Raw genomic sequence first — 24,990 nt, 5'->3', positions numbered from 1 at the left:
TTCTATCCGTGCGCTAATTATGCAAATTTTCAATGTACTGTCGAGAGGAGAGTTTTTGTTTTGTTTTGTTCCCAAAAAAAGGGGGAGGCCTCTTTGTGGCCCTTTTCTGTCATTCATTTACATTACAAAGGCATTGGCAAACGATGTTTTCAGGGGGAGAAATACTGAAAGCATACGAATTATGGTTGATTGACAGAGAAATATCAACTATTGATTGGGGAGACCTTTAGTTTCAATTACAAAAAAAAATGTCCGCTTGTTTACAATTTATTTGGAGTGTATTAAAGAGAATCGCGTACCTAGGTTGACCCACAAATTGTGTGTAATAGTGTTGTGTCTTCATCGGAGCTGAAAAGAGTCGCATTTTCCGAATTGTTTTGACCAAAGCCAAGTGGCGGACCCGCTGAATGCCGGATAGCAGCAGAAGTGACTCTCGCGCAGAGACAAAATAATCCAAAATCAAATCACTTTACTTAAATTCCAATTGTAGTTTTTTCCGCCCTGTTTCCTTTTACGCTTGTCCACTCTTTTCATTCTAATTTTCCCACTTATTTTCCTACATTTTTTCATTACGGTCCCCCCAACCTATTTGGCGCTCTCTTCTTTTCCTATCCGCTGCGTTTTCTCTGTCTCTTTTAACAGCTGCCAAATTGCAGAGTATGTCTTGTGATTTTGTTGTCTTTTATTTTCATAGAATTTTCTTTTATATTTATTTATCCACTGCCGCCTTTCGGTGACGACATTTTGTGGATGGAGCAGCGCAATATACGCAAAGTGGAATTCCGTGAATATTTCTGTTCACTCGATTTTATATTTAAACATTTTCGCTGTGCGTATTTTTAATGCTGTTCATTTTTTTAAAGTTTGCATTGGCGCCCCACTCCACACCCTTCCGCTGTGTTCGCCTGTCTATTTATTTTTTATTAGTCGCATTTTTAGTGCACTTTTCAGTTATTCAAGAATTTGCATTTAATGGATGGCTGCTTCTGTCTTAATTTACTTTCACTTAGTGGATGAATACTCGTGTGTTCCTACGACACACATCGATCCCAAAAATAGCATTAAATCTACTTTGAGGTCTATAAATAATCACATAACACCGCATCCTATAGAGAGAAAACACACACTGTCTATCACCATTTTATTGATGTTGACTCAATTAGCTTTTGGTTTTCGTAAATTTATGTGATTTTCTTATGCAAGGAAAGCGCTTTGACGCTTCTGTGTAAGTGCTCGGATAAACTCCACTTCAACACCCATTTTATACCGGTTTTTTTCCCCCTAAGGCCATAAGGTCAATTTTATGTATGTTCACAGTCGATGTACCTTGACATTTATGTGTGTGTTTATTGGTGTGTGTGCTAGCATCACAAATAGACGTTTTCGGATACACCCACACACTCACCCCCACGCACACAGATATTATAAAAAAGGCGAACGCGTTGAAAAAATGTGTAATAAATAACAAAATCATTTAAGAGAATTTTATTTTCTATGTTGGCACATATTTGTTATGCATTTTTGTTAGGGAAGGGTATATGGGTTTTGGGATGAATGAATATGATTTAGTAAGATTTTTGGAAAATGTTGATGATCTTTTGAAAATTTTGTGAAACTTTAGGGTGTGAAAAAATTGTGCAATGTTAGATTATTTCTTCATCTCCGAGGCAATGGAGTGTGCATTTTCCATTAATTTTCTAATTATTTATAATGTTCAATTTTATATAGAATTAAAGTGCCATTTAGTTTATTCACAAATCGCCAATCCTCGAAAGAGCATTAAATCTTCGTCTTTACTTCTCTTCTACCATCATATTTTGTTATTTCTTAGACTTACTTTCAGTTTTATTTAGTCTATCCGTTGTTGTTATTGTGAAAAATGCTTTTAGTGTGCCACAGGGCGTTGTGTTGTGTTTATTTTGATACGAGAACGCGTATATGTACCTACATATGTACATATTTGTACATTCCTATCCGTAGTATTCACGAGGAAAACTGACACACAGAGACTCTGTCACACATGGCGGAGCCAGAGCTCCTCTCCTCTATAGGGGGGCTCGTAAAAAAACATTTAAATTCTTTCGTTTCTATACGTTTCTCTAGAATTGTTGCATTCAGTTTCAGTTTTTATTGCGAAATTAGCTCACATTTTGAGTGCGAGGAAAATAGCGAAACTTAATTGAATATTCATTTGTATTTTCTAAATTTTTATGATTAATCGTCATGGGAAATCTATTGGTTATAGCTTTTCCACATTCATTTTCTGAGATGCTCTTTTGTTTACTTAACGCAAATGTGGAAAAACAACACTGGCACTCAGTTGGCAGATGTCAGATACTCTTGAATGACGGACAGTTGTTGAACGTTTTGGGTTTGTTTTTTGTATACAAAAATTTCACATTTAATGGCAACTTCTTATCGAATATTTATGACTCGCAAGTGTCGGAAGTTTCTTTCATTTTTTCCCAATCAGTTTTCATTCGTTTTCCTTTCAATTGCAAAGATTTGACAAAGTCCCAAAGTCCACTTCTCCACTCGCATAAGTAATGTGGTTCTCTATAAATAAATGACTGCCGCCATTTCGTATGAAAAAAAGTCTTAAAATAATATTTGAAATTCTCGAAAAATGAACAGCGCAGCATAGTGATTGCCCCGAAAGAATTAAGGGCACAAAGCATGGCTGTCAATGAGGAAAATGATTGCATTTTTCAGGCTGAAAGATGACTCAATCAGAAATGAAAACTGAAACAGAACAGAACACTTGATATTGTACGTGTTTTGGGTGGTTATTGTGTAGTGCTAGAACTCGAGTATTTTATGAAATGATTCACAACTGAAAGAATGGGCTAAGAATTCATTAAACGTTTCTATTAAAAACAAACAAAAAAGAACAGATAACCCGAAGAACACCTTTTGAATTATTCAAATAAATGAAGCGAAAAAAAGTTAATTAAGTTAATAAAGTGAATAAATTTGTAATAAATAACAAAAACAATAAAACAATCAAAAACAAGTTTGAAAATTAAGTGGCAAATGAAATTGTTTTCCCATTTTCTCACCTCAATTTTCTTGCTGTTTTAATTTTTCTTCCAAAAGTTAAAGGCACAGAAAGAAAAGACAAATGAAATGCCTGTGGCAAAAAGAAAGAGGAAACTTTTTGTAGCCAAATGAAATGAAATGTACAAAAGAAAAAGTTGCAAGGAGAAAGCGAGTGGACAAAGAAATCCGAATGCTAAAAATTTCAAGTAAATAAACTGAGAAGTAAAACTACTACTATGTATATGACTCAGAAAACTCTAAGGAAAATGTGAGCGATTCGGTTGGACACAACAAACGAACAAAAATAAGAAGAAAAAGTACAATTAACATCACGAGCAAAACGCGCAAAAGACAAACAACCAAACGTAACAACACAAACGGAATGTCCGGAAAAGTTGTAGGAGAAGTAAAAGTAGCTAAAGTGTAAGACTTAAATTAATACGAAAAAAAGCAACAAAAATAGCATCAGCATTAGGCGGAAAATCTCGTGTACCCCAAAAGACTCCGAAAAACAAAGTCATGAAGTTCCGTTTAGCATCATTTTGGCTATTTCTGTTGACAGCTGGAAGCGACTGTGCCAGGGGCAATCACAAGCAATTAAGCCTTGATTGCTGCCAGGGGCATGGCTATGAACCTACATGGGGTGTGGCGGCTGCAGCAGCAGCAGCAGAATCAATCCACCCACAAGACAGCGACAACAACGACAAAGGAAATGAACTGGAAAATGCAATGCAATTGCGTACAACCTCAAAGCAAAAGCAAACGGAAAGGCAAACGCAGTTTATTGGGGACATCACAACGGGGGCCTCAATGGGGGCCCCAACGAGAGTAACAACCGCACACCAATCTGCAGAGGATGTCACAACATTGTCGGCGGCATCCAAATCAATTGGCCATCAGGCAGTGCGACGTGCCAAGGACGCCGCTTCCATAGCTGGAATCCAAAATTTGGAGCTTCATTTAAAGCAGAGTGTGGCAAGGCTCTTCACCAGTGATGAAGAGTCCAGCGAGGGTCCTGACGTTGAGAGTGACAGCAGGACAGCCTCAATATTGGTCACAGATTCAACAGCCACAGCAGCCACAGGCCCAGCTACAGCCGCAGCCACGACGGTGACCACACATCATCCTGGACGGCGACATGTGGTACCCGATAAGCTGCAGTATACCAAAGAGATACAAATCAAGCAGGGTCGCCTCATGGGCATTACACGTCGCTTTCAGGTCACGAGCGGCCTACGGGAGGTGGATCAGTATCTGGGATTGCCCTACGCAGAAGCCCCGACAGGCAATCGAAGGTTTATGCCGCCAGGTGAGTGATGGGAAGGGAAATCTACTTGAATTTTCAAAGTAAATATTGAGAAATATATATATTTTTTTTCATTCCTTAATGAATCCGTATTGATTCTTAAGCTTAAATCGGCTTAGTGGGAAGGTTTTCGCCAGTAATCTGTATTTTTCCAAGTAGTTAGCTTTTCGTTTGGCATAATCCCGCTGTAGAGCGGCCAGCACTGTTTGTAGACCGCAAATATGATGGCAAATTGCCACTTTGCAGCACCCAAAACCACAAAATGAAAAGTGCAGGGTGGACAGGAAGAGCAGGAGTGGCAGGGGAGGCTAAGCAATGTAGGCACTCCTAGAAATTGCCAGAACACATGCTGGCCACACATTTCTCTCCTGTTGGCTGTCCGTGTAAGAATGAACATCCTGCTTCTTCTGGTGCGGCTGATGTTGCTGCTGCCCCCCCTTCTGGATCTCCTGCCTCTTGTGGCACTTAGAATTTAGCCTGCAATTTAAGCAATTATCGTTGAAGCCGTGCCCCTAGCCCCAGCATTAGGCTCTCAAAAGACTGACATGTGCCGCCTGGCTATTTCTCTCTCTCTCTCTCTCTCTCTCTCTCTCTCTCTCTCTCTCGCCGCCTCAGGATATCCCAGGACTTCTCACTGTTATCTGTGTTCTGTCTGCGTGGCCTGTGTTTTCCTGCTTGTATTTTCCTCGACTGGCTATTATTATTGCAGCCCGTTTTTACGTGGAATGCAATGTAAATTATCAAGCCCCTCCCTGCATGTGCTTGCAACATTATCGGGAGATTATTGCCTGAGCGGGGGCCTATGCTTATGAATATTTTCCTTGTGTTTTTCTTACATTTATCTATGTTTAATTAACAGTAGAAATTGCTATTATTATGTGTGCTTACGGGTTTATCATTTGATTTTTATCCCAGCAAAAACCCACAAAAATTTGTGTGAGACTTTGGCGCTGCACTAAGTTTGTGGTAGACAATTTTGTGTGTGTCCTTTTGTCCCAGCTTTCGGGCCCTAAACAGATCGCGGCATTAGCTGTGTGTACTAGGAAAGTCCTCACGACAGCATGTTTGGGCACTGAGAGAATTGGGTTACTATTTTATGGTTCGTTGATTGATAAAAAAGAGAGAAAAGTTTAGGTTGATTTATAGGTCTCTGGAGAAAATGGAAGCGTAAATTAAAGATCAATAGATTGGCAGGAAAACGGAAAATCGAACCCATGGAAGTCTCTCTTTGTTTTCAAAGTGCAGTGGTGGAGGGGGGGGGGGGGGGGGGGGGGGGGGGGGGGGGTTGAAAGTTCTTTCACTCCTTCACAGTGCAGTGTGGATCCCTCTCTTGTGTCTTCTATTGTGTACACAGTGCAGTTCCTCGTTGTCTCCCATTACAGTGTATGCACAGTGTAGTACTAAGCATTCAAGCCGCGTACATTGCATTACGTAAAGACAATAAATTAACACGCGCTAGAGGCTGTTTGTTGGTTGGCAAGTGTTGTGTGTGCCACGATTTGTATATCGGGTTGCAGTTTGCTCCTGCAACAGTTTCGAGTTGCCCCAGAGTTGGTACTGTGGCAGCAGCCTTTCAGTTTGTCGTCGCGTTTGGAGTTTATTGAGCACTTGAGTGCCATGCACTCAATCCAAACGGACAGACCTAAGCGCCCACCGACGACAGCGACAACGACAACGACTCTGCCATATTTGTCAGCGGAAGTTGGTTCGTCGTTTGGTTGTGTCGCTGGATGGCAAACATGGCTCTGTCGCTTGTCGTTTGTTCGGCCTGGAAATTCGCCCGGCAAATATAGGAAGCCAATGCAAATACGCGCCCACGTTCCGTATGTGTAATGTGTACAGAGAGAGAGAGGGTGAAAGAGATGGGACTGTCGTCACAGGGGGACAAAACTCATACACAAACAGGAGCAGGAGGAGTAGGTATATCGTTTGATAGATTTTGTTTGTGATTCTGTGTGTGTGCGCGTACAGAAAATCCAAACAAATATACGATATTTTTCGATTCTACATGTGGGTTGCCTATGTCCCAGGCGCTGCGCCTTCCTTTTATTAATAACAAAATGGAAATAATGCAGTGTACTCCCTTCGAAAATTTCATATGGATCTCGCAAACACAGAGAAGATTATATATTCTCTTCCTTTTTTTTTGTTTATGGCATCCAATAACGCTACGCAAAGAAATGAAATGTTGTGTGTGTCCCTTCGTGTCAGAGTGTAAATATTGTCTTTTTTGTTTGGGACAAAATGGCATTGATTTTTGTGCTTATTGGAATTGAAATTCGTAGACTTTGTATCTATTATGTTTGAAAGTTTTCAATCAACATACACATGCATATGTTTGTAGAGACAGCTAAATGCATTTCCGGTCACTTCATTTGCCTAAGCTTTCGATTTGCAGATTAGTAAAACTATGCCAACATTTGCATATCAATCAATCAATCGATATATTATGGCCACAAGCCACAAAACAATCTCCGTAGCCTCGAAACAATGTGGGTGTCAAAATGTGTAAGCGATTTTGCACAGAGAAAGTGCGGCTATCTATCTATCCATGGATTTGTGCACTGTCTTTCTCCTGTTACTAAACCACACTTCAGGATTTGGGATGCAGAATCCATACTAACTTGACCAAATCGTGGTTACCAATTTACCCAACGATTCTGTGCATCTGCGAGCACAGCTTTGACGTTAACACCAGAAACGTAACCGCAGTCAACTCCGAGTGTCCTTCCTCTTGGTCGTCCTCGTCTTCGTCCTCCTCCTCCTGCTACTCCTTCTTCTGCCACCTCCTGGCACTTGTGTGCAGGAAATCCGGGCATTTTGTGGCGTGTATCAGTGTGTGCAGACGGATATGTGTATGTGTGTGTGTGTCCTGCTGTGGTGTGGCGGGGTGTGGTGCTTGTTTATGGCATTTTCAAGTGCCTGTTGACCGTGTTACATAAATACGAAATTGACTTTTTGGCCAAACACTTGGGGGAAAAGCAGCAATCGAATGGCAAAATCTACGCTGCAAACAGTGGATGGTTGAGACGTACATATGACATCTATAAAGTCCAATCTAAGTGTTTTTTTCCGCTCTCTACTTTCTTCTGTTTTTGCAGGTGCGCCATTGCCATGGCAGGGCCTGAAGATAGCTCGTCATTTGCCCCCAGTTTGCCCACAAAAACTACCGGATCTGACGTCTCATGGCAGCGTCAACATGTCACGGGCCCGTCATAAGTATTTGAGTCGACTCTTGCCTTACCTGCGGTCAGAGGGCGAGGACTGCTTGTATCTGAATCTGTATGTGCCTCATGAGGGTAAGTGTATCTAATTTTTTGTGTCTTTTCCATTATTAATATGCATTTCTCTGTTTTCCAGAACCTTTGGTTGCCCCCAAACAGTATGCAGTGCTGGTCTATCTACACGGCGAATCCTTTGAGTGGAACAGTGGCAATGCCTATGATGGATCCGTCCTCTCCAGCTATGGCGAGGTGATTGTCGTCACAGTAAATTATCGTTTGGGTGTATTAGGTAAGTAAACACTTAAACAAAAGAAACTCCACATACGATGTTAGTCATTGTTTTGTTCTTTCTAATTCGATAGGCTTCCTCCGACCTAGCATTGATGCCCATAATATAGCCAACTATGCGCTACTCGATCAGATAGCGGCTTTGCATTGGATCAAGGAGAACATTGGCTCATTCAATGGCGACAATACGCGGGTGACACTTATGGGTCATGGCACGGGTGCGGCATGTGTCAATTATCTAATGGTGTCGCCAGTGGCCTCAGGTAGGAGTACGAGAATAATGTGATTAGAGGTCATATCCCATAATACCATAATATTTTGCAGGTCTCTTCCATCGCGCCATCCTCATGTCGGGCTCTGCGATGTCCGACTGGGCTTCAAGCAATCAGTCTTTGCAATTGACAATGCAAATCGCCCATGCCCTAGACTGTCCACTGAGCGGCGGCGACGACCATTTCGATGCGGATGATGAGGATGCCCTGCTCGATTGCTTGCGCCAGCGTCGGTGAGTAGTTCGAATTAGTATTGAATTATTTAATAGGCTTCTGGCAGTAGGTTTCTGGTTTGATTGGTTGCTGCGTGTGCGATTTGTGGGAACATTATAACCAGCCATAATGCCATTTAATGCGTTGAATGTGCGTCAACTTCATTAGCGCTGTGTGACATCTTCCGAACAGGAGAATCCTCTGTCTCCTCTGTTCTGTGGCCAGTGTCCTGTCCCCATGGATCCCTGGCTTTGATTCACTCTAGTCCAATAGAACTTCGGCCGCCTTTTGTGGCACGGCCTGACTGCGTCTGCCTAATGATTCGGTAAATTTACGAGTTTCCAGCCAGCACTACGACCTCAATGAGGCGTAAAGTACTCCCATCCTTATCCTCAAAGCCATGACCATGACTAATCACGCGTAATGTCCTTCGGCCTTTTGGGGGCGTGTGTGTGTTCAGGCGGCATTTGCATTCCGATTACTTGTAATCTGTGTTCTGTGGGTGTCTCTCCCTTTATGAGTATTATTCCAAACACTCACTTCTCAATCAACGAGGCGTGTGAGGGTGCGTGGGCGCGGCGGAACATAGGCCGCGTAAATCTGATGAATAGAACAAATTTAAATTAATTGCTAAATAAGTGATACTTTTTTTAAGAGGTTCTTTGTTGCTTTTTCAGAAGTCTGGGGTGAATTTATGTGGTTTATTAAGGGATATGGTTAAGGAGACCTTTTTAAAGTGATTGACAAGTTAAATGTTATCGGAAAATACTCGGAATCGGGATGGAAAATGTGTAAACGAGACTGAAGTTGAACTTTGAGCGACGTATAAAAATGCTTAAACACTACTCCTAAAAAGACCCTTAAAAGGTAATAACTCTCTTGATCTGTTTATATCTGCAATATTCTGGTGTTAATGATGAGTTAAATAATGGAAGAAGCAGATTACATTAAAAAACATATTTCTTTATAGTTTTAAAGAGATTTTGATTAATGAATGTGAATCTAAATATTTACATATCTTTGAAGGGCTCTCGGGAAAAGCAAATATTATAGGAGGCTGCTCCCTTCCATTTGCTACAAACTAAATCCAATAATTTATAACACTATTCTAGTGCCAGATTTTCCCCCTTTTTTACATGGATGTACACATGTACATTTGTTTATACATCGTCACGGCAATTATTTAAATGGCATATTCATTGCAGTTATTTCTGCGGCTATCCAATCAGTGGGTCCACAGAAGGTGTGGACTACAAACACAGATTAAAGCTACATCAACACAAAAAAATTACCACTGAAAAACGAGAAACTTTAATGCTGTAAAAGAATACTTTTTTTGTAAATACCCAGGACTCAAAGAGTATATACAGATTTGTGTGGATGTGTGTAACAGTATTTATTTGTATTTATAATCTGGTTCAGCAATTTCTCCTGGCTATTACTAGATGGCAGTACGAATTTATGCCACGCCACAGCATAAAGGGTATCTTAGTGTCGAGGTGCATTTAATGGATAGTTTTCTATGTGTGAGAACATGTCGTGTGCATGTGTACGGTATGAGTGCACTCGTAGGGGAACGTCTGAGGGGTGAAAAATTAATTTGTAAGATGGTGGGCACATTGGTGCAGAGGAGGCGCACAAAAGAGAAGAAAACTAAAAAACAATTTGCATTCAAATTTAAATAAAAGCGCATGAACACTAAAAATATATGTAAAACTAAATCAACAAACGGCACAATAATAGTAATTATGTTAATTATGCTAGGCATGCACATAATCATACACATACAGAGCAAACACATTCACAGATACTGTCTCATGATGATGCAACATGTGTATGTGTCTTTGGGTACTTGAGAAAGTTTCCGTACTTGCTTTCCTCTGGTTTCTTACTGCGCACAAATTGGCACAGTAGCAACTTGAAGATCCGCCAGAAAACCTGAAATTGCAGAGCAGGAAATGACGTCAAAGTAATGAGGAAAATGGTAATTAGAGCAAAGGGAAGCGAAATCTACTCTAAACGGACCAAACTGAAAGAGAAATCTTCGCATAATTGAAACCTAAACGACCTAAACCTCCTTGTCATTTTTATACGTCACTCAAAGTTCACCTTCAGTCTCGTTTACACATTTTCCATCCCTATTCCGAGTATTTTCCGCTAACATTTAACTTGTCAATCACCTTAACGTTTCTAAACGACAACTCTAAGATAAATGTCTGCTGAAGTTTAAGGAATTTTTTTAAGTTAAACTGATAAACAGAAAAGTATATGTTTTAGAGATCTAAGACACCTATAGACCTATTTACATAAGTAGAGTACAGATCGTTGTTGAAGAGACTTTCAATGTATAGCCTTGAATTACCAGCAGTATATACATTGGAAAAACTATAGGACCCTGAAGATGTTTTAGAAACATAATGATACAGAAAAAAACTATTATTAAAACAGCACAATTTGGAAACTACCTGCATAATTATAAGCCTTTCCAAGCGAGCAAACCTATCTAGAAAGTGTGACAACGCTTTCGCTTAGAAGTGCATTTACGGAATGTTTTAATGAAGGAGCTAAAGCTTTGGTTTTGGGCCTGGGAATTGCAGCCTCGTGTGGCAGCTTACTGAAGTAATGGAACGCAGGGAACGAGTGAAGGAATGACGGTTATGGGTGGGGGAATAAATGGTTAAATGTGTGAACAGGGGAAGGAGTAAGCACAGGATTCAAGTAAGGAGTGAAAGAGTAAGGGAATGAATGAAGCAAAGAGTGAAAGAGTAAGGTAATGAAGTAAGGAACGAGTGTATGAGGGAGTGGAAGAGTGACTGAGTGCTTGTGTTGGTAAGGGGTCACTGCTGTGCGAGTATGAGTGTTCGTAGGAGAAACTGCGAGTGTTAAATGAATGCAATGAATTATGTATGAATTACTGAGCAAATGTGCTCATCGCTTTTGCCTACAAAGGCACCACCACACCACAGCACAGCCACACACATAGACACACATTCTCCCAAAGAAACGCAAACAGGTAACAGAACTACTTGAGCAAACAACGACTTAGTAAAGGCATAGCCACAGTAGCATTTGTTTGCCTGAACCACACAATTCCTACCCTAAGACACTCCCTCTCCCTTTCTCCTTTCTCTCCGATGTACTTTAGGCTTTGTCTTCGAGAAGAATTTAAATAATTAATAGAAGTTAAGTCTTTAGATTCGTATTGATTTCGCTTTGCCCTTTGCCCTTTTTGCATTCCGATCTGCTCTTTTTTCTTAATTTATTCAAATTATTTAACCATTGCCCCTAATGTGTTTGTCCTGCAAACAGGACTTTTGATCTCTGCATATATTTGCTTGATTGCACTTGATTGTTCATTTTGCCTACCTGTAAAGTGAGCATTTTCCCCTCTCTATTTTCGTATACATTCCTTTGTTTTCGTTGATTGTTTTCCATTGTGTAGAAATATTTATTTAAGCTGATTAAAAAGCATAATTTTTGTGCAACCGCATTAAAATCCAATTGTTATACACAAATATACGATTGTCGCTAAGCTGCTTTTAAAATGTAACTAGAAATGGGAAAAACTCTGGGAACATGGAGCACCGAAGAGAGCTTACAAATGTTTCATTATACCCGGTACTCGAAGAGTAAATAGGGTATATTGTATTGTGGGAAATAACGGTTGTATGTAATGCACAGAAGGAAACGTTTCCGACCCCATAAAGTATATATATTCTTGATCAGCATCAATAGCCGAGTCGATTGAGCCATGTCTGTCTGTCCGTCCGTCCGTCCGTCCGTCTGTCCTTATGAGGGCCTGGGTCTCAGAGACTATGAAAGCTAGAGCCACATCCCAAACCTACAATTTTAAAGATAAAAGAAAACTAAACTCCATTCCGTAGGGAATGACCATATCTATCAGATCACCAAATTTGTATGCGATTATTATTATAGCCAGAATGAAGAAACTTTCAGTGTCTAAACCCACCCCGTCTTGCAGGTTATATTTGTTTTTTGCACATTCTCTCATTCACACTCTGCTTCGCGCAGACACGTCTCTGCTTCTTCCTCTGCCGCTAAGGTGCAGATGTAATACTGAGTGCCGGGTATATAAGTAGTGACGCGTAAGAAGCGTCTCACACGTCCCTTCTCGTTTTCATTCGTTTTGTGCGCATTTAATCCTACCAAACTCTTTCCTAGAGGAAAAGAGACGGAGCGAGAGAGAGAGAGACAGAGAAAAATGTCCCCATAGAATAATTTAGAATAATGTAAATATCAAGCATACGCCACGGTGGGCCTTCCACATAGCCCCAGGAGCTGCCACACACAGAAAGCAGCTGTTTTCCTTTTGCGCTCCTAATTGACAGAAATAAAAAGAAAGGTCTAAAGCATATTAAAAATTCATTAAATAGAAAGCAGTAAGACAACAGAAGAATAGCAGACGAAGAAATATATACAGACAGCTTTAGAGCCAAAAACCGAAACTGGAGACAGCTGTAGAGACTATAGACCCCGATAGAGGCAGAGACCAGGCTAAAACTGTTGCAGGATAAATGACAGAGGATTTCTCTGGGGCAGTAAACTCTCTCTGGAGCAGTAGTTCAAGTAGCTCCTTGCAACATGCAACCCATAAGGAATACCATCAATCTTCGTTCTTCTGCCACAAGCACACACACTGACAAATTGTATGTGCAATGTATAGAAGAGGGGGCAGGGATTGGCATTCTGCTTGCTGCGGCAACACAGTACACACTCTGAGCAGATAAAAAGAGAGGAAGAGAATATATTGCAACATATTGTATATCTAAACGAGTTAATCGCAGTTTGCAGCTCAACTTGTGACAGTTTTGTGCTGCAGCCAATAAGAAGCAAGAAACAAGAAGAGCAACAGTGGAATAAAGCTTTTTCTTATTTCAGAAATACCATCATAAATCACAAGTGAAAATGAAGCACGAAAACATACGACTTTTCCCCCAGCAAGTTTAATTCTTCCCGAAGTCTCAAGCAAAAATCAGAAACGAGAAGCTGACGTCAAGTCTGCTACAAACTTTCCCCATCATTTGACCACACACTAAAAGCCATGGGAGACAGTGCAATGGTCTTGCAGCCATCGATTGGAATGCTGCATCCTAAAATGGATTACAGATAATATCATCTTGAAATGGGGGATTTTCTGTAGGTGTTGAGTGAATTAACACACACAGACACATACGACAGACACTCATTGAATTTTAGGGATTTTTCCATGGCTTAGTACTCGAATGGCTTCTCTGAATGGCATCCTTGGAATTTCTCTTTCACTATCTATCTCTTTCAATTGAATTTCCAGCAGAGACTCTGAGACAAAGCGCTGCTTTGACATCATCTGAATATCCATTTAAAGCGTAATGAAAGGATTTTTATTAATACCCAAGCTATACTCTCGTTTAATGGAGGGGAAAACCCTTAACAAATCTATTATGACAATGCCAAAGACGGGAAAAGATGGAAGTTTACACCCAAACATCCCGAAAAGGAATGTTTTATGAACCTTTTCCCACTTCATCCGCCGCCTGAACTCCAACATGCGACTGCTCTTCCTATATTCAGGTTTTGCCTGCATTTCAATGATAAAAATTGTCCAATAGTTTCTAGACTTTTGCTCCTTTTCCTCTCTTAATTTGTTCCAATTTTTGGTGGGTACTTCTGTTGCTGGTGCCTTGTGCCTTGTGGACTTTTATGCAAACTATGCGACAGAAATTGCACCCAACAGAAGCATTTCCATGCCAATGCCACTTCCACTGCCGCACAGCAATTTTGTATCAATATAAAGGCCATAGCGCCACCGCCCCAAAGTATGCAAAAGAGAGAGAGAAAAGCGAGAACTCAAATATTTCCCATCGAATTGAAATGCTTTCCACAGGCAACATCCAACAGAAGCAAAAGTTTTATATGTGTAAGTCTGCTGATTGTATTTCATGTATGTAGTACTTGTTTGTATCGCAAAATGGGGTAAGGTTTCCCTCGTTCCTTCTGGTATTTGTGTTTGTGTAAATCTGTGTGCGTGTGAATTGGTTTGCATTGCGGCTCTATTATGGGTTTTAAAATCAACAAAAGAAAAACGTCATAACTACAGGATGTACAGAAATGCAACTGCCTGCCGATAAGGAGGAAAATGATGTGTATGGAATTGAACCTATTGGACCCATATTGAGGTGAATATTGGAAGGTATTTTCAACGATTATAGCTTTTTTACTGACAATTTAATGGCAGAAATTATGGATTTTATTTAATTTTTATCAAGCTAATGGATTTAAGTTTTTTCCAATGGAAATCCATTTCCTTTATGAATTGTGATCTTAAAGAAATACCAAAATATATACTTTATTCCCTTTCATCTAGACTTGTATCTCAATATTTTTCCCCTAATAAAAAGCATCTCTACTCCATGAAATTCTGTTAATTTTTTGTGTCCCTTTAGACCATATGTGAGTATCTTTATGGGCCACACGTGTGTGGCAAATATGTGTACGTGACAGCCAGTGTGGACACTGTGCAATGTCCAGCCAAGAAATCACACATAAAATTTATTAGAAATTTTCTCAAATCAAAGTGAAAAGTGGGACCGGACCGCTGTCATGATGAACGCCATGAGGCGCCACAAGAACCATTCCCTGGAAAACTCTTCCATATTGTATTTTGAACCTTTTTTCTTAACTCATTTTCTTGACTCATTCTCTCATACTCTATTCGTTTTTCTCTCTTTCTAGGTACCAGGATATCTTGCACATACCAACATCGCTTCAACAATTTTCAACATCATTGGGTCCAATTGTCGATGGACATGTAATACCAAATCAACCGTACAAGGTCATGGGGCATTATACGGAGCATTTCAGCCGGTTTGTTAAGCAAACCCCCCCCCCCATAGCTAACACTAACCTCTGACCACCCGAAACCCCTATGCCGCAGTGCCACAATTCCTTAGCGTTTTGATGCTTTGGGGAGCTGTCAAATATTCCTTTGCTTTCTTTTCCCTTTGGCCTTCAGTCTCTCCCTTCCTCTTTTCGCCAGAGTATTTATTGTGCGTTACTTGATTAGACGTCTGGTATTTCGTTCTTTCTTGCTTTCGTCTGGGGAAAAGGCTTTATTCTGCCCTCAGGTGAAAGTGAAATCGTGTGTAAGGAGCCCGTGAGACGCAAGACCATTTAACACCGTTATTTCTGCGTTGGCGTCTTGGGATATCATCAAGCAAATTACATTTCGAATGTCACTTTTGGGGCACTCAATGGGTCCTTCGCTGCTCAAAAAGGTCCTGCAATTGAGCGTTGAACGCCACAAAATCAATAAGGATATAACAACATACCGCATCAGAGGTAAAAACAAGTAATTTAGGGTACATATCGATCAAAAAGAAGAGAGGCTCCGCACCGGCTCTGCCACATAAATTATGGGCCATCCATCAATCAACTTCTGTTTTGGGGAAAAGCACTCGCGACTGCCCGCCATTGGAGGAGACAGGCATTATCAGGAAGAGGCACGTGCTGCGCAGAGCAGACATAAACCCCAAGGGATAATCTAATAAAATGCGTGATTAATTTGATTTTAATTGTTATCCTTTTTGGCGCGAAAGAGTCAAACGTGTTTCGTTCGAGAATAGAATAATAGCTGCCACAGGAAGAGAGCCATTAATTACGGGCAACAGACAGCCAAACGGAAGGATACATCCTGAGAGGTTAAGGGGTGAACGGGTCTACACAGTACAGGTTTACGGGCAAAGTGAAATGAAAGCACGTTTCACAAGATTGAATATTCGGTTTTGTTGTTGTTGCTGCTTTCGTTAATCACTTTAATCAGCGGATGACCTGAGGATTAAAGCTCTTATAGTAATGAATGGGAGAGCACTCCACTATTCTCCACTCCGCTCTCTGTGGCATTTCTTTTCAATTTAACAAGTTTTGCATTTACTTTTATCGACGGAAGGAAAGTTTTGCTTCTAGAATATAAGTTTTAATGCGCCTCTGAGCTGCCTCTCAGGCTCCCAGGCTCTCTGTCTCTCTCTTCGTCGCTGATATCTAGTGTGAAGCAACAGGACAACAATGGTTAGAGCAGGACTCTCGGGAAGAGGCAGCACTTTTCATAGTTGTAGAGCCATTTATCAGGCGGCAGGCAGCAGCAGCGTAACAAGTTACGCGCCACAGGAAGAGGCAGCAGCAGCACTCGTTTTATTTGTAGTGCTTTTAACTCTGTGCGTTTTATGGGCATTCATTGGGTTGTTCTTTCGATGGCGATGCAGAGTGTGCACTGGCAGAAATTTAGCGTATAGATATGGCAAGGATTAAGGTGGGGGGATTGATGGGACTTTCTGACAGTGCAAAAAGGGAATCTAAAATATCAGACATGTTGACCATCCTGGTATTTCTGGCTGTGGCTCGTACTAAACCTCTGCCTCTCTGTAACACTAACTCTCTCTTTCTCTCCTACTAAGCCTCTGCTCTCTTACTGCTCTCTCTTTCATTCTAGTTATGATTTATTATTCGGCATCACGGAGTCAGAATCCTATCACACACTGGCCGCATTAGCACTCGAGGAAGGATTACGTGAAAATGAACGCGATAATTTATTACGCTTCTATATGCAGAGTCGCTTTGATGTACGCCCCGATTTGGCATTGGCTGCCACGCTAAAGAAGTAAGTGAAATTTATGTATATCCCTTGCCAAACCAAAGCCATTTCCATAGCCAAGGCAGCCATTGCTGAATGGCCTCCAGGCAGCAGGCCAGACCTATTTCTCCTCTCACATTTATAACTTAGTTGCATTTAACATAGTTCCACGGTGTGTGTGTGTGTGTGTGTGTGGAGTGTCATGTGGCGTGCTACTGCTTTGCATATATATGTATGTATTTACGAATGTTCGTACATGGGGGCCATAGCCATATCGTTCATCTCAATTAGAATTGTTTATGTGGGGCAATTTGTTTGCTAAGTGCCGCGGATTAGCGACGCCTGCCACGTCAAATACGTACACTCGCAGGAGGCACTGGCATTGACGTCAATGAAAAGGAGTTTTTGCCTAAATATTTACGTTAAATTGTTATTTATACCGGGAACTTCTTAAAAGATATCCGATTCTGTTTTATTGCGATCTCAGGGGGCTGTGAAAAAGGACTCTAAATTGTTATAAATGATACGAAGATGAAGAGAGTGGGAGAGTGGAAGAGTAGGTCTCTCATGAGTTGGCTACTTATTACTGCCTGGACAGTCTCTTGGGGCATACGGACATTACTCCCTTCATTTCGTTTGAAAACAATGGACTGCCGAGTGCTACTATCTCATTTTCAACAGAAGTTCTTGTCCTTGTGTCAGCCTCTTCAGGGAAAGTTTTGTGTGCAATAAATAAATTGCACAATGAACACAGGACACTCTCCACTGGACACGAGGAGGAAAAGGAAACTCCTTATGCACTGCTCCCCCCACACGCTTTCAGCTCTTGAGGAGAATGTCCAGCAATGGGGTTTCGTATTTCTTTTTGCGTGTCATTCTATAAAACTTATTTTGCACAAAAGATGCAATTGTTTTCCGAAAAGATGCAGAAGCGCGCTAGGATTATAAACGGAATGTCCGAGCCATTCAGTAACACACATGTGGGAATATGGCAAATGGACAAGAAGAGCACAAGTTAGAAGAAACGAACAGAAGCACAGAAACGAATTTTCTATATGCTTCTTATAGCCAGATTCCGAGCTGGACATACATTTTAGAATTTAGGTTTGCCATATTAAAATATAGAAAAATTGCAATTGTGTAGGAAAATATACCCGAAAATCAATAATAAAATAAAAAGGGGCAAGGACTTGTGTATAACCTTTTAATTCCAATTTTTTTGACAAAGAGAATACAGTACAGAAAAAAAAACGAGGAACGACTACATACTCTTTAGTTTTGCTTAAAAAATCTTACGTTATACTGATTGGATATATGTATCTTAAGTTCGACCTTTTTCCATACACTTTCTGATCCTGATCGTTGTGTTTTTCCTTTACATTTTCATTTATATTCTCCTGTATATTTGTATTGCTTTTTCTGACACCAACGGCATGGAAAACTTTCAGTATCCAACATTTTGAGACGGTGAGAGATACTTGCAACCGAAAAAACGTATCTAAGCTTCGGGGCACTGGCACGCCGCCTGAAGCGGCGGATAACTGCAATAACACCACGCAAACAACAAACAACAAAAGCACTACAAAAGCAACAATAACATGCAACAACACCAGTAACAAACAAACAATACAACAAAAACAAGGAAGGGGTTTGGAAAGAGGGGAAAAACGAAGGACAAACAAACGATTGAAAGGAAGTTCACACAATCAACAACAGATGCGCTTTTTCACATACGAAATAACTGGTGGAAAAACAGGGAAAAACTCTCCAGGGGAAATTGTTTTGTATGACGTTGTAAGGATGGTGGTGTCGGCAGCATGTGGCAGGCGGCAGGCTTTGCTTGGAGCAGCAGAAGCACCAGCAGCAGCAGCACATATTTGTAGCACTTCTCTCTCTGTTAACTGCATCCCAGTGGCAAATGCTTTGTTGTGTCCGTCATTGAATTAAATGGCAGCCCGAAACAGCGGACAGAACAGAACAGAATTGACGGACGGACAGACATCACGGACACATTGACGAGCAATGGCATTGCTTTTTGTTTCGTTTCATTTGTCCCTCAGAGGAGACTCTCCCCCTCTTCAGAGGGTAAAAGTAGGGACAATGTGAAATGAACTAGTGCAAACATTCCAGGAATGAATTCCCAGATTGCAACTTGAAGGGAAACATTTCCACATGAAAGGAATTAAGGTTTTGGGGAAACTGAAAAACAGATTTAATCTGGTTTCATGCATCATTCCAACACTGAAAGTATCTTCTGCCTAAGGATATACGCTAGATGAATAGAAATTTCAGGACAATACATCTATTGTCCTCCAATTTGAGTCAAATATTGAGTCTTGCATGGATGCACGTTTTTTTCAGAGCCACCAACAGAAGAACAGATGTTGCATGGATGTGTTGCTCAGAAACTCAATGAAACCGGCCAGTGATAGTTCTTCAATACACCTGTCTGTTTGCTATGACGGTTATTAATGCATTTGCCCTCAGGACTTTCAAGTGTGTTTTAGCACAAAGCAATGCATTAAATTATGTTTTGAAATACTGGCGCCTGTATTCATAATCCTCTAATAATGAGCCTCCTTTAAAGATTTTACTAATGTTGCCTTTTCTAAGCAAAGTTTGAAGGAGGAGGCCTCTTACTCTCTGTCAAATTATACCCCATTGAAGCACATCTTGGAGGACTTTCACTCAAGAAATCACAAGCTAATTTCATTTGCTCATCTTTCAGCCGTAATTTCACTCATAATTCCTTTGGCCTTTGAAACGCCTTAAAGCGTAGGCAATTGCTTCCGCAACTTTGCTTCAAATTTCATTTTGACTGACAAGAGGCAGGCATCAGGGAAAGGCACCGGCACCGGCACCACCACTGGCACCAGCACCTTCGGCGTTCAGCAAAGAGGTTCCTGGGAGAGGACCCTCCAGTGTGCACTCTTTTTGCCATTTTATCTGGGCGGCAGTGCAAGTTTTTAAGGCCAAACATTTGTAACTTTTAGGCATTGCGGGGGCACTTTCAAAAATTGTGTGCTTTATGGCATGCCAGAAGCAGCAGCAGCCGTAGTATCGGTGCAGCAGCAGCAAAAGGTGTAGAAGAGAGACCTGTTATCCGACCCCTTTTAGCATGCTCGAAGCGTGTTTTCTATGGGCTGCATTTAATGGCAGCCTAGATACAGTTACAGATACAACAGGGTGGTGTCCTTGTTTGCCTCCTGCTTGCCTCCTGCTGCTGCACCACCTTCTCCTTTGTTGGAGGGGTTGCCTCTATCGACTCTGCTTGGACTCTCTCTCCTTGCCGTTGGTCCCCTTTGGGGGTGTTTGCCGGACCTCGTCGCACATGTGCGCCCCACAGAAATTAGCTTTTCTAACATCTAAAATTTCCCCAACAACAGCAACAACCAAAAACGGGCCAGACAATGGCTTAAGATTACACTGAAAGATATCTAGACAGATAAGGTGGAAAAAATAAGTACTGTGTCCACTGAAGATTACTGTATTTTGTAAACATGCTCTAAACAAATTTAAATGAGAACACGACAAAATATTTACCAAAAAAATTTGTTTCAAATTTAGAGAAATAATTAAAAATCAATTAACTTAAATCTTTGAAGCATTTCTTTCAGTTTTCTTCCTGCCAAGTACTTATCCTGAAGACAAAAAAATGATATATTTTAATTTTCTCGCCCATTTGGTTTGATTTCAATTTTTTCTTCACCATACAAATATTTCTCTTGTAGTAGAAGATGTCTTGCAGTGCAGGAACCCTGGTCCACAATAGAGGCTCCCAGGCTCTAGTCTCCAAGCCTTGTGGCGCATGCTAATGAGTTGCATGGCAGGCAATTGCTCTAAAATTGTTTTTGTGTGCCAGCCCCTCGTCTAAATAGCTTTGTCCGCTTATGGGGGTTATCCTGAAACTGCCCCTAAGTGTGTGTGCGGGTGTGGATGGATGGTGCCCCTAATTGCAGGTGTTTTTGATTTACACTAGCCATGAAATTGGCCATTTTGGCATGTCTGTCTGTACTTTTAAACGAACGCTAAGCTGACACACATTCACCCTGGTAGCCATCGAGATTTATGACCATTCGAAATTGTCTACCAGTTGCCTGTGGTACTTAGAGACGAGTAGTACGAGAAGCCAAGGATAGCTGCTGGACCATTGAAAATACAATTATTTAGTGCTGGCATTCGTATCCGTATCAAGTAAGGGATTTAGCGCATGAAGAGGTATATCTACTTGCAGTAGGGGGAGTACTCCCCTTGAGGAAGATGAAGCTTTAGCACATTTCACTTGAGCAATCCTCATTGTGTGTTCCGGAGTCTCCCTCTAACCCTCTTTCTCTGCAGACTTTTCTGTGTTTGCCTCCTAGAGAAATTGCAGGTGCAATCACCTTGGCTATTTTGCCATAAAACTGAATTTTCCAAGGGAATTATATTTCTCAACTCAATGCTCAGGAATGAAATGGAGAAAGTAATCTTAAATTGAATATTTTTCTAATGGCTAACACTGCTGTTGACCGCTCAGTTCTTCCTGCTTTCTCTTTCCCAGAGTGCCATAGTAACCATCAAAGACTTTTCCCTACGATTTCAACCACCTCGACACGTTTTTCATTCAGATTTATCTAAAAAAAAAATAAGATTGCTCTCTGTTTTAATTTCATTTACATTGCTCCATCTTTTGGAGGCAACCTTAATCCTTTAGTCTTTCATGGCATTCCCTCATTCTTTCGTTTTCTTTATAAACTGTTGCTTAGTCGCATAATCGTGGAGCTTATCTCTGCCCCCAAACGACACAGAAAATTGACCCAACTCAAAAGTGTCGCTGACAGCTTTATATTGTCGTTTTAATTTCCAGCAATTTATAAACCGCAGCGAGCTCTTTAATTACCGTTCTGGCCACGAAAAGTTGTTGGGCCACGAGACGCCATAGATAACAACAGGGTGCTGGCACCCTGTGGCACATAAAGAGAGAGAGACAGAAGTGGCAGAGAGTGGCAGACAGAGGGTCAACAAGGGAAAAACAACAATGCCAGGGGCGTGTGACCAACCATCTAGCAGACGCTTAATAGCATAAACTTATTTATTATAATATTATTTATAAAAAAAAATATGCAAAACGAAAGCATCGCTTGGGTCATGGATATGCCTCAGCCTCAGACTCAGTTGGGTGTCAGCCACGATCCTCGGCGACAGACGGTTCTCGTTCGTTCGGGGCTGCTTAATTTATTGTCCTATGGCCGTGCTACAGGAAGTTGCATACATTATGAGAGAGGACGGACGGACCCACAAGAGGATTCCTGTGGGGTCTCTGTGGATGTGGATGTGGATGAGGATGATGATAATGTGGGTGGCTATACAAAAGCCATAAACTTTTAAATGGCATCGCTTTTGGCTTTAACATGCATTTGGTTGCATGACTTGCCGCTTCATATCCCACTCTCGGGCACTCTCTGGAAAGGATTGGACCATCTGGAACTAGTTGCTCCACTTTTATTCGTTTCATTTGGGGCCTTCCCCCAAAAACTTCACTCGTAAATATTCTGCTGTGCTCTCCAAAAAGTTTTCTTCTCTTCTGTCTTTTTTTTTGCGTTTTGGAACGTGTTGTTTACACGCTGAAACATCATAAATTACATGCGTGGGGCATGCCACTAGCACACAGAAAAACACGCCTCTTGTGTGTACGCGCGAGTACGCGGTATGACGCTCAAACTCAATCTGGTTTTCGTGAGAATGTATGTTCCCTGCCACACGCATGGAGCATCGGACGCCGCAGACCACCAGACCAGCTGACTCCTGGGATCTCTGCTTCATTCTGTATCTCTGCCACTGACATGCATTTTGTAGAAGTTTCGATTATGCAACGGCCCGAATACACATGTTGGCGCTTCAAGCTTCTGAAAATTATTTATTCTCTTGTGTGTTTCTGTTCTGGCAGCAAGGCATAAAAATATGTAAATTGCAAAACCATTTTTCGAGTGTGGAAATTTTATTCATGAAGTGCAAATGCCTCTTAAGGTGTCAGGATACACAAAAAGTAGGGAGGTTTTTGGGGGTTTCATTCCAGTGCTATTTTTGAGTGTCTGTTGATGATTACAACCCATAGGTTTGGGGACCGATAATAGCTGTTAATATTATATAATTATTTGTTTACAACCTTTAAATAAATTCGGAAGGGTTTATTTCAATATAAATATTACTGTTTTTTTATATACATAAGTATCTGTTGTAACTAAATTCCCTCGTTAGTGAAATATTCGTCTGAAAGATGGAATTTTAATTAAAGCATTTTTGTTTTGAACTGAAACAAATTTATTTTACCCGCATATTTTTTTGACGTTTTTAATGGGTTTTTTTCCTTTTGGTATTGAACTTTAACAATATATTTCTTAGTGCACTCGTAAATCAATGATGTGGTGGTTTAAAGGAGGGCTTTCTGCTGTTTTTACTACTTCCAAAAATGTGTCCATAAAAAATGTGTGAATCAAAAAGAATGTTTTTTTTTGCTGCTGAATTTCTCGTACATTTCCATTTAAGCTTCACTTGGCAATCTGTTCATCTCCAGCTCATCCCTCAGATCATCCCTCAACTTCGTTGTACAGTTTAATAAAATGATGCTTATTGCATATCTGAGTGTCACAGAGCGAGAGAGAGAGAGGTAGAAAGCTGCTGTTGCTTGCTACACCGCTGCCACTCTCATGGTATGGTGTTTGCATTCCACCCAGGGTGTGTGTGTTGCAGCTGCAGTTATTCATAATGGTTTGTCAGTGCCTGCCACATATATGTTTATCTACACAAACAATCCCACCCACACACTCACACACACGCAGAGTGGCCAACACACAAAACAGCCACAGCATGCGGCACAGCAATTTAGGGGCTAAACAGCTTGGGCGAGTGCAAGGGTGCGTATACGCAATATATTACATGAATATTGTATTCCGCAAACACTAACCATAAAAGCCAAAAAATGTGGGGGCTGTTGTAAGCCAACAGCAATCTGCGGCGGTCGCAACAATAAATAATTAAAAATCTGGGGCCATAAATTGTTAAATATCTCAACAATTACCATGTCAACCAAGTGCATTAGTGGAAAGTGTATTAACTCTCATTAGGGATACAGATTGCGTAGAGTGGCGTGTGTATCGCTTTCCCCTTGTAGTGGCTTCGAGCAGCGAGCGAGGCAAAGACACTTGGTGTTCAACTCCTGTGTATATCTCCGGGCGGTTCGAGTGCTGGGTTCATGAACCCATACAGACGTGCCACTACTCGTGAGGCATTAACGCCAGTTAGTGTTCGGTATCCAGGACTCTCGGTTCGCTTTGGCTTTGGCTTTGCTTGTTGTCTGTGTGGCATATCCAGATGTTGCGAGAGGGTTCTGGGTAATTAAATGGATTTTATTTTTCTAGTTTTTCTCTCACTACTAACAGCCAAATGGCCAGACTTTGATTTTAGCGCCATCCAGAAACTATCTGCGTGTGTGTTTTCCTCTAATGATGTTTTGCATATTTGAGGTTCACTGGGAATTGGTGGAACCCATGAGTGAGCACATTGCTTTTAGTGTTAAAGATCTTGAATAGCCCCTACAAAACTTATTCTTAAATAGTTCTTTAATATTTAAGATCCTATATTATTTACAATCAGACTTCGATCAGAATTTGGTAAATATTTAAGAAGAGCTGTACCAGATATCCCTATCTCCTTCTTTCGCTTTTCGAATGTACCCAAGCAGTTAGTTGGACACAGTTCTTGGACACAACTCCCACCCGAATGCTAAAAAAAAAAGGCAAAAGTGGTTCACCACCAATTTGAGGTCTCCAACGAGGTCTCTAAAACAGAAAATTGTCATTAGAAGCTCATTCACATTTGGGTGCCAAATTCAACTTTAATGCAATTCAAAGCTGAATATTGCAGTCTTGAAAGTCTGAACCATTTCGTACTTCATTAGCAAAACTCCTCAACAAATTCATTACAGACTCTCGACTCGACTACATGGCCCCTCCATGCAGCAGCAGCTACCAAATATCTAGGGCA

At 41.0% G+C, this 24,990-nt stretch overlaps 1 protein-coding gene across 1 annotated transcript in view; it reads left to right on the top strand.

Annotated features, from left to right (window-relative positions):
• The window catches only part of LOC117586002, a 42,732-nt gene that overhangs the window by 1,741 nt on the left and 16,001 nt on the right, over window positions 1–24,990 (top strand). The window contains exons 2-8 of the mRNA XM_034275830.1: window positions 3,097–4,348; window positions 7,447–7,644; window positions 7,706–7,858; window positions 7,932–8,120; window positions 8,182–8,362; window positions 15,075–15,206; window positions 16,828–16,995. Coding sequence (XP_034131721.1) covers window positions 3,559–4,348; window positions 7,447–7,644; window positions 7,706–7,858; window positions 7,932–8,120; window positions 8,182–8,362; window positions 15,075–15,206; window positions 16,828–16,995 — 1,811 coding nt within the window. The 5' untranslated portion in view covers window positions 3,097–3,558. The remainder of the gene's footprint in view (window positions 1–3,096; window positions 4,349–7,446; window positions 7,645–7,705; window positions 7,859–7,931; window positions 8,121–8,181; window positions 8,363–15,074; window positions 15,207–16,827; window positions 16,996–24,990) is intronic.

The sequence above is a fragment of the Drosophila guanche genome, unplaced genomic scaffold (assembly GCF_900245975.1).
Source record: "Drosophila guanche unplaced genomic scaffold, DGUA_6, whole genome shotgun sequence".
NCBI lineage: Eukaryota > Metazoa > Arthropoda > Insecta > Diptera > Drosophilidae > Drosophila > Drosophila guanche.
This window is presented reverse-complemented; position numbering and strand designations above follow the sequence as displayed.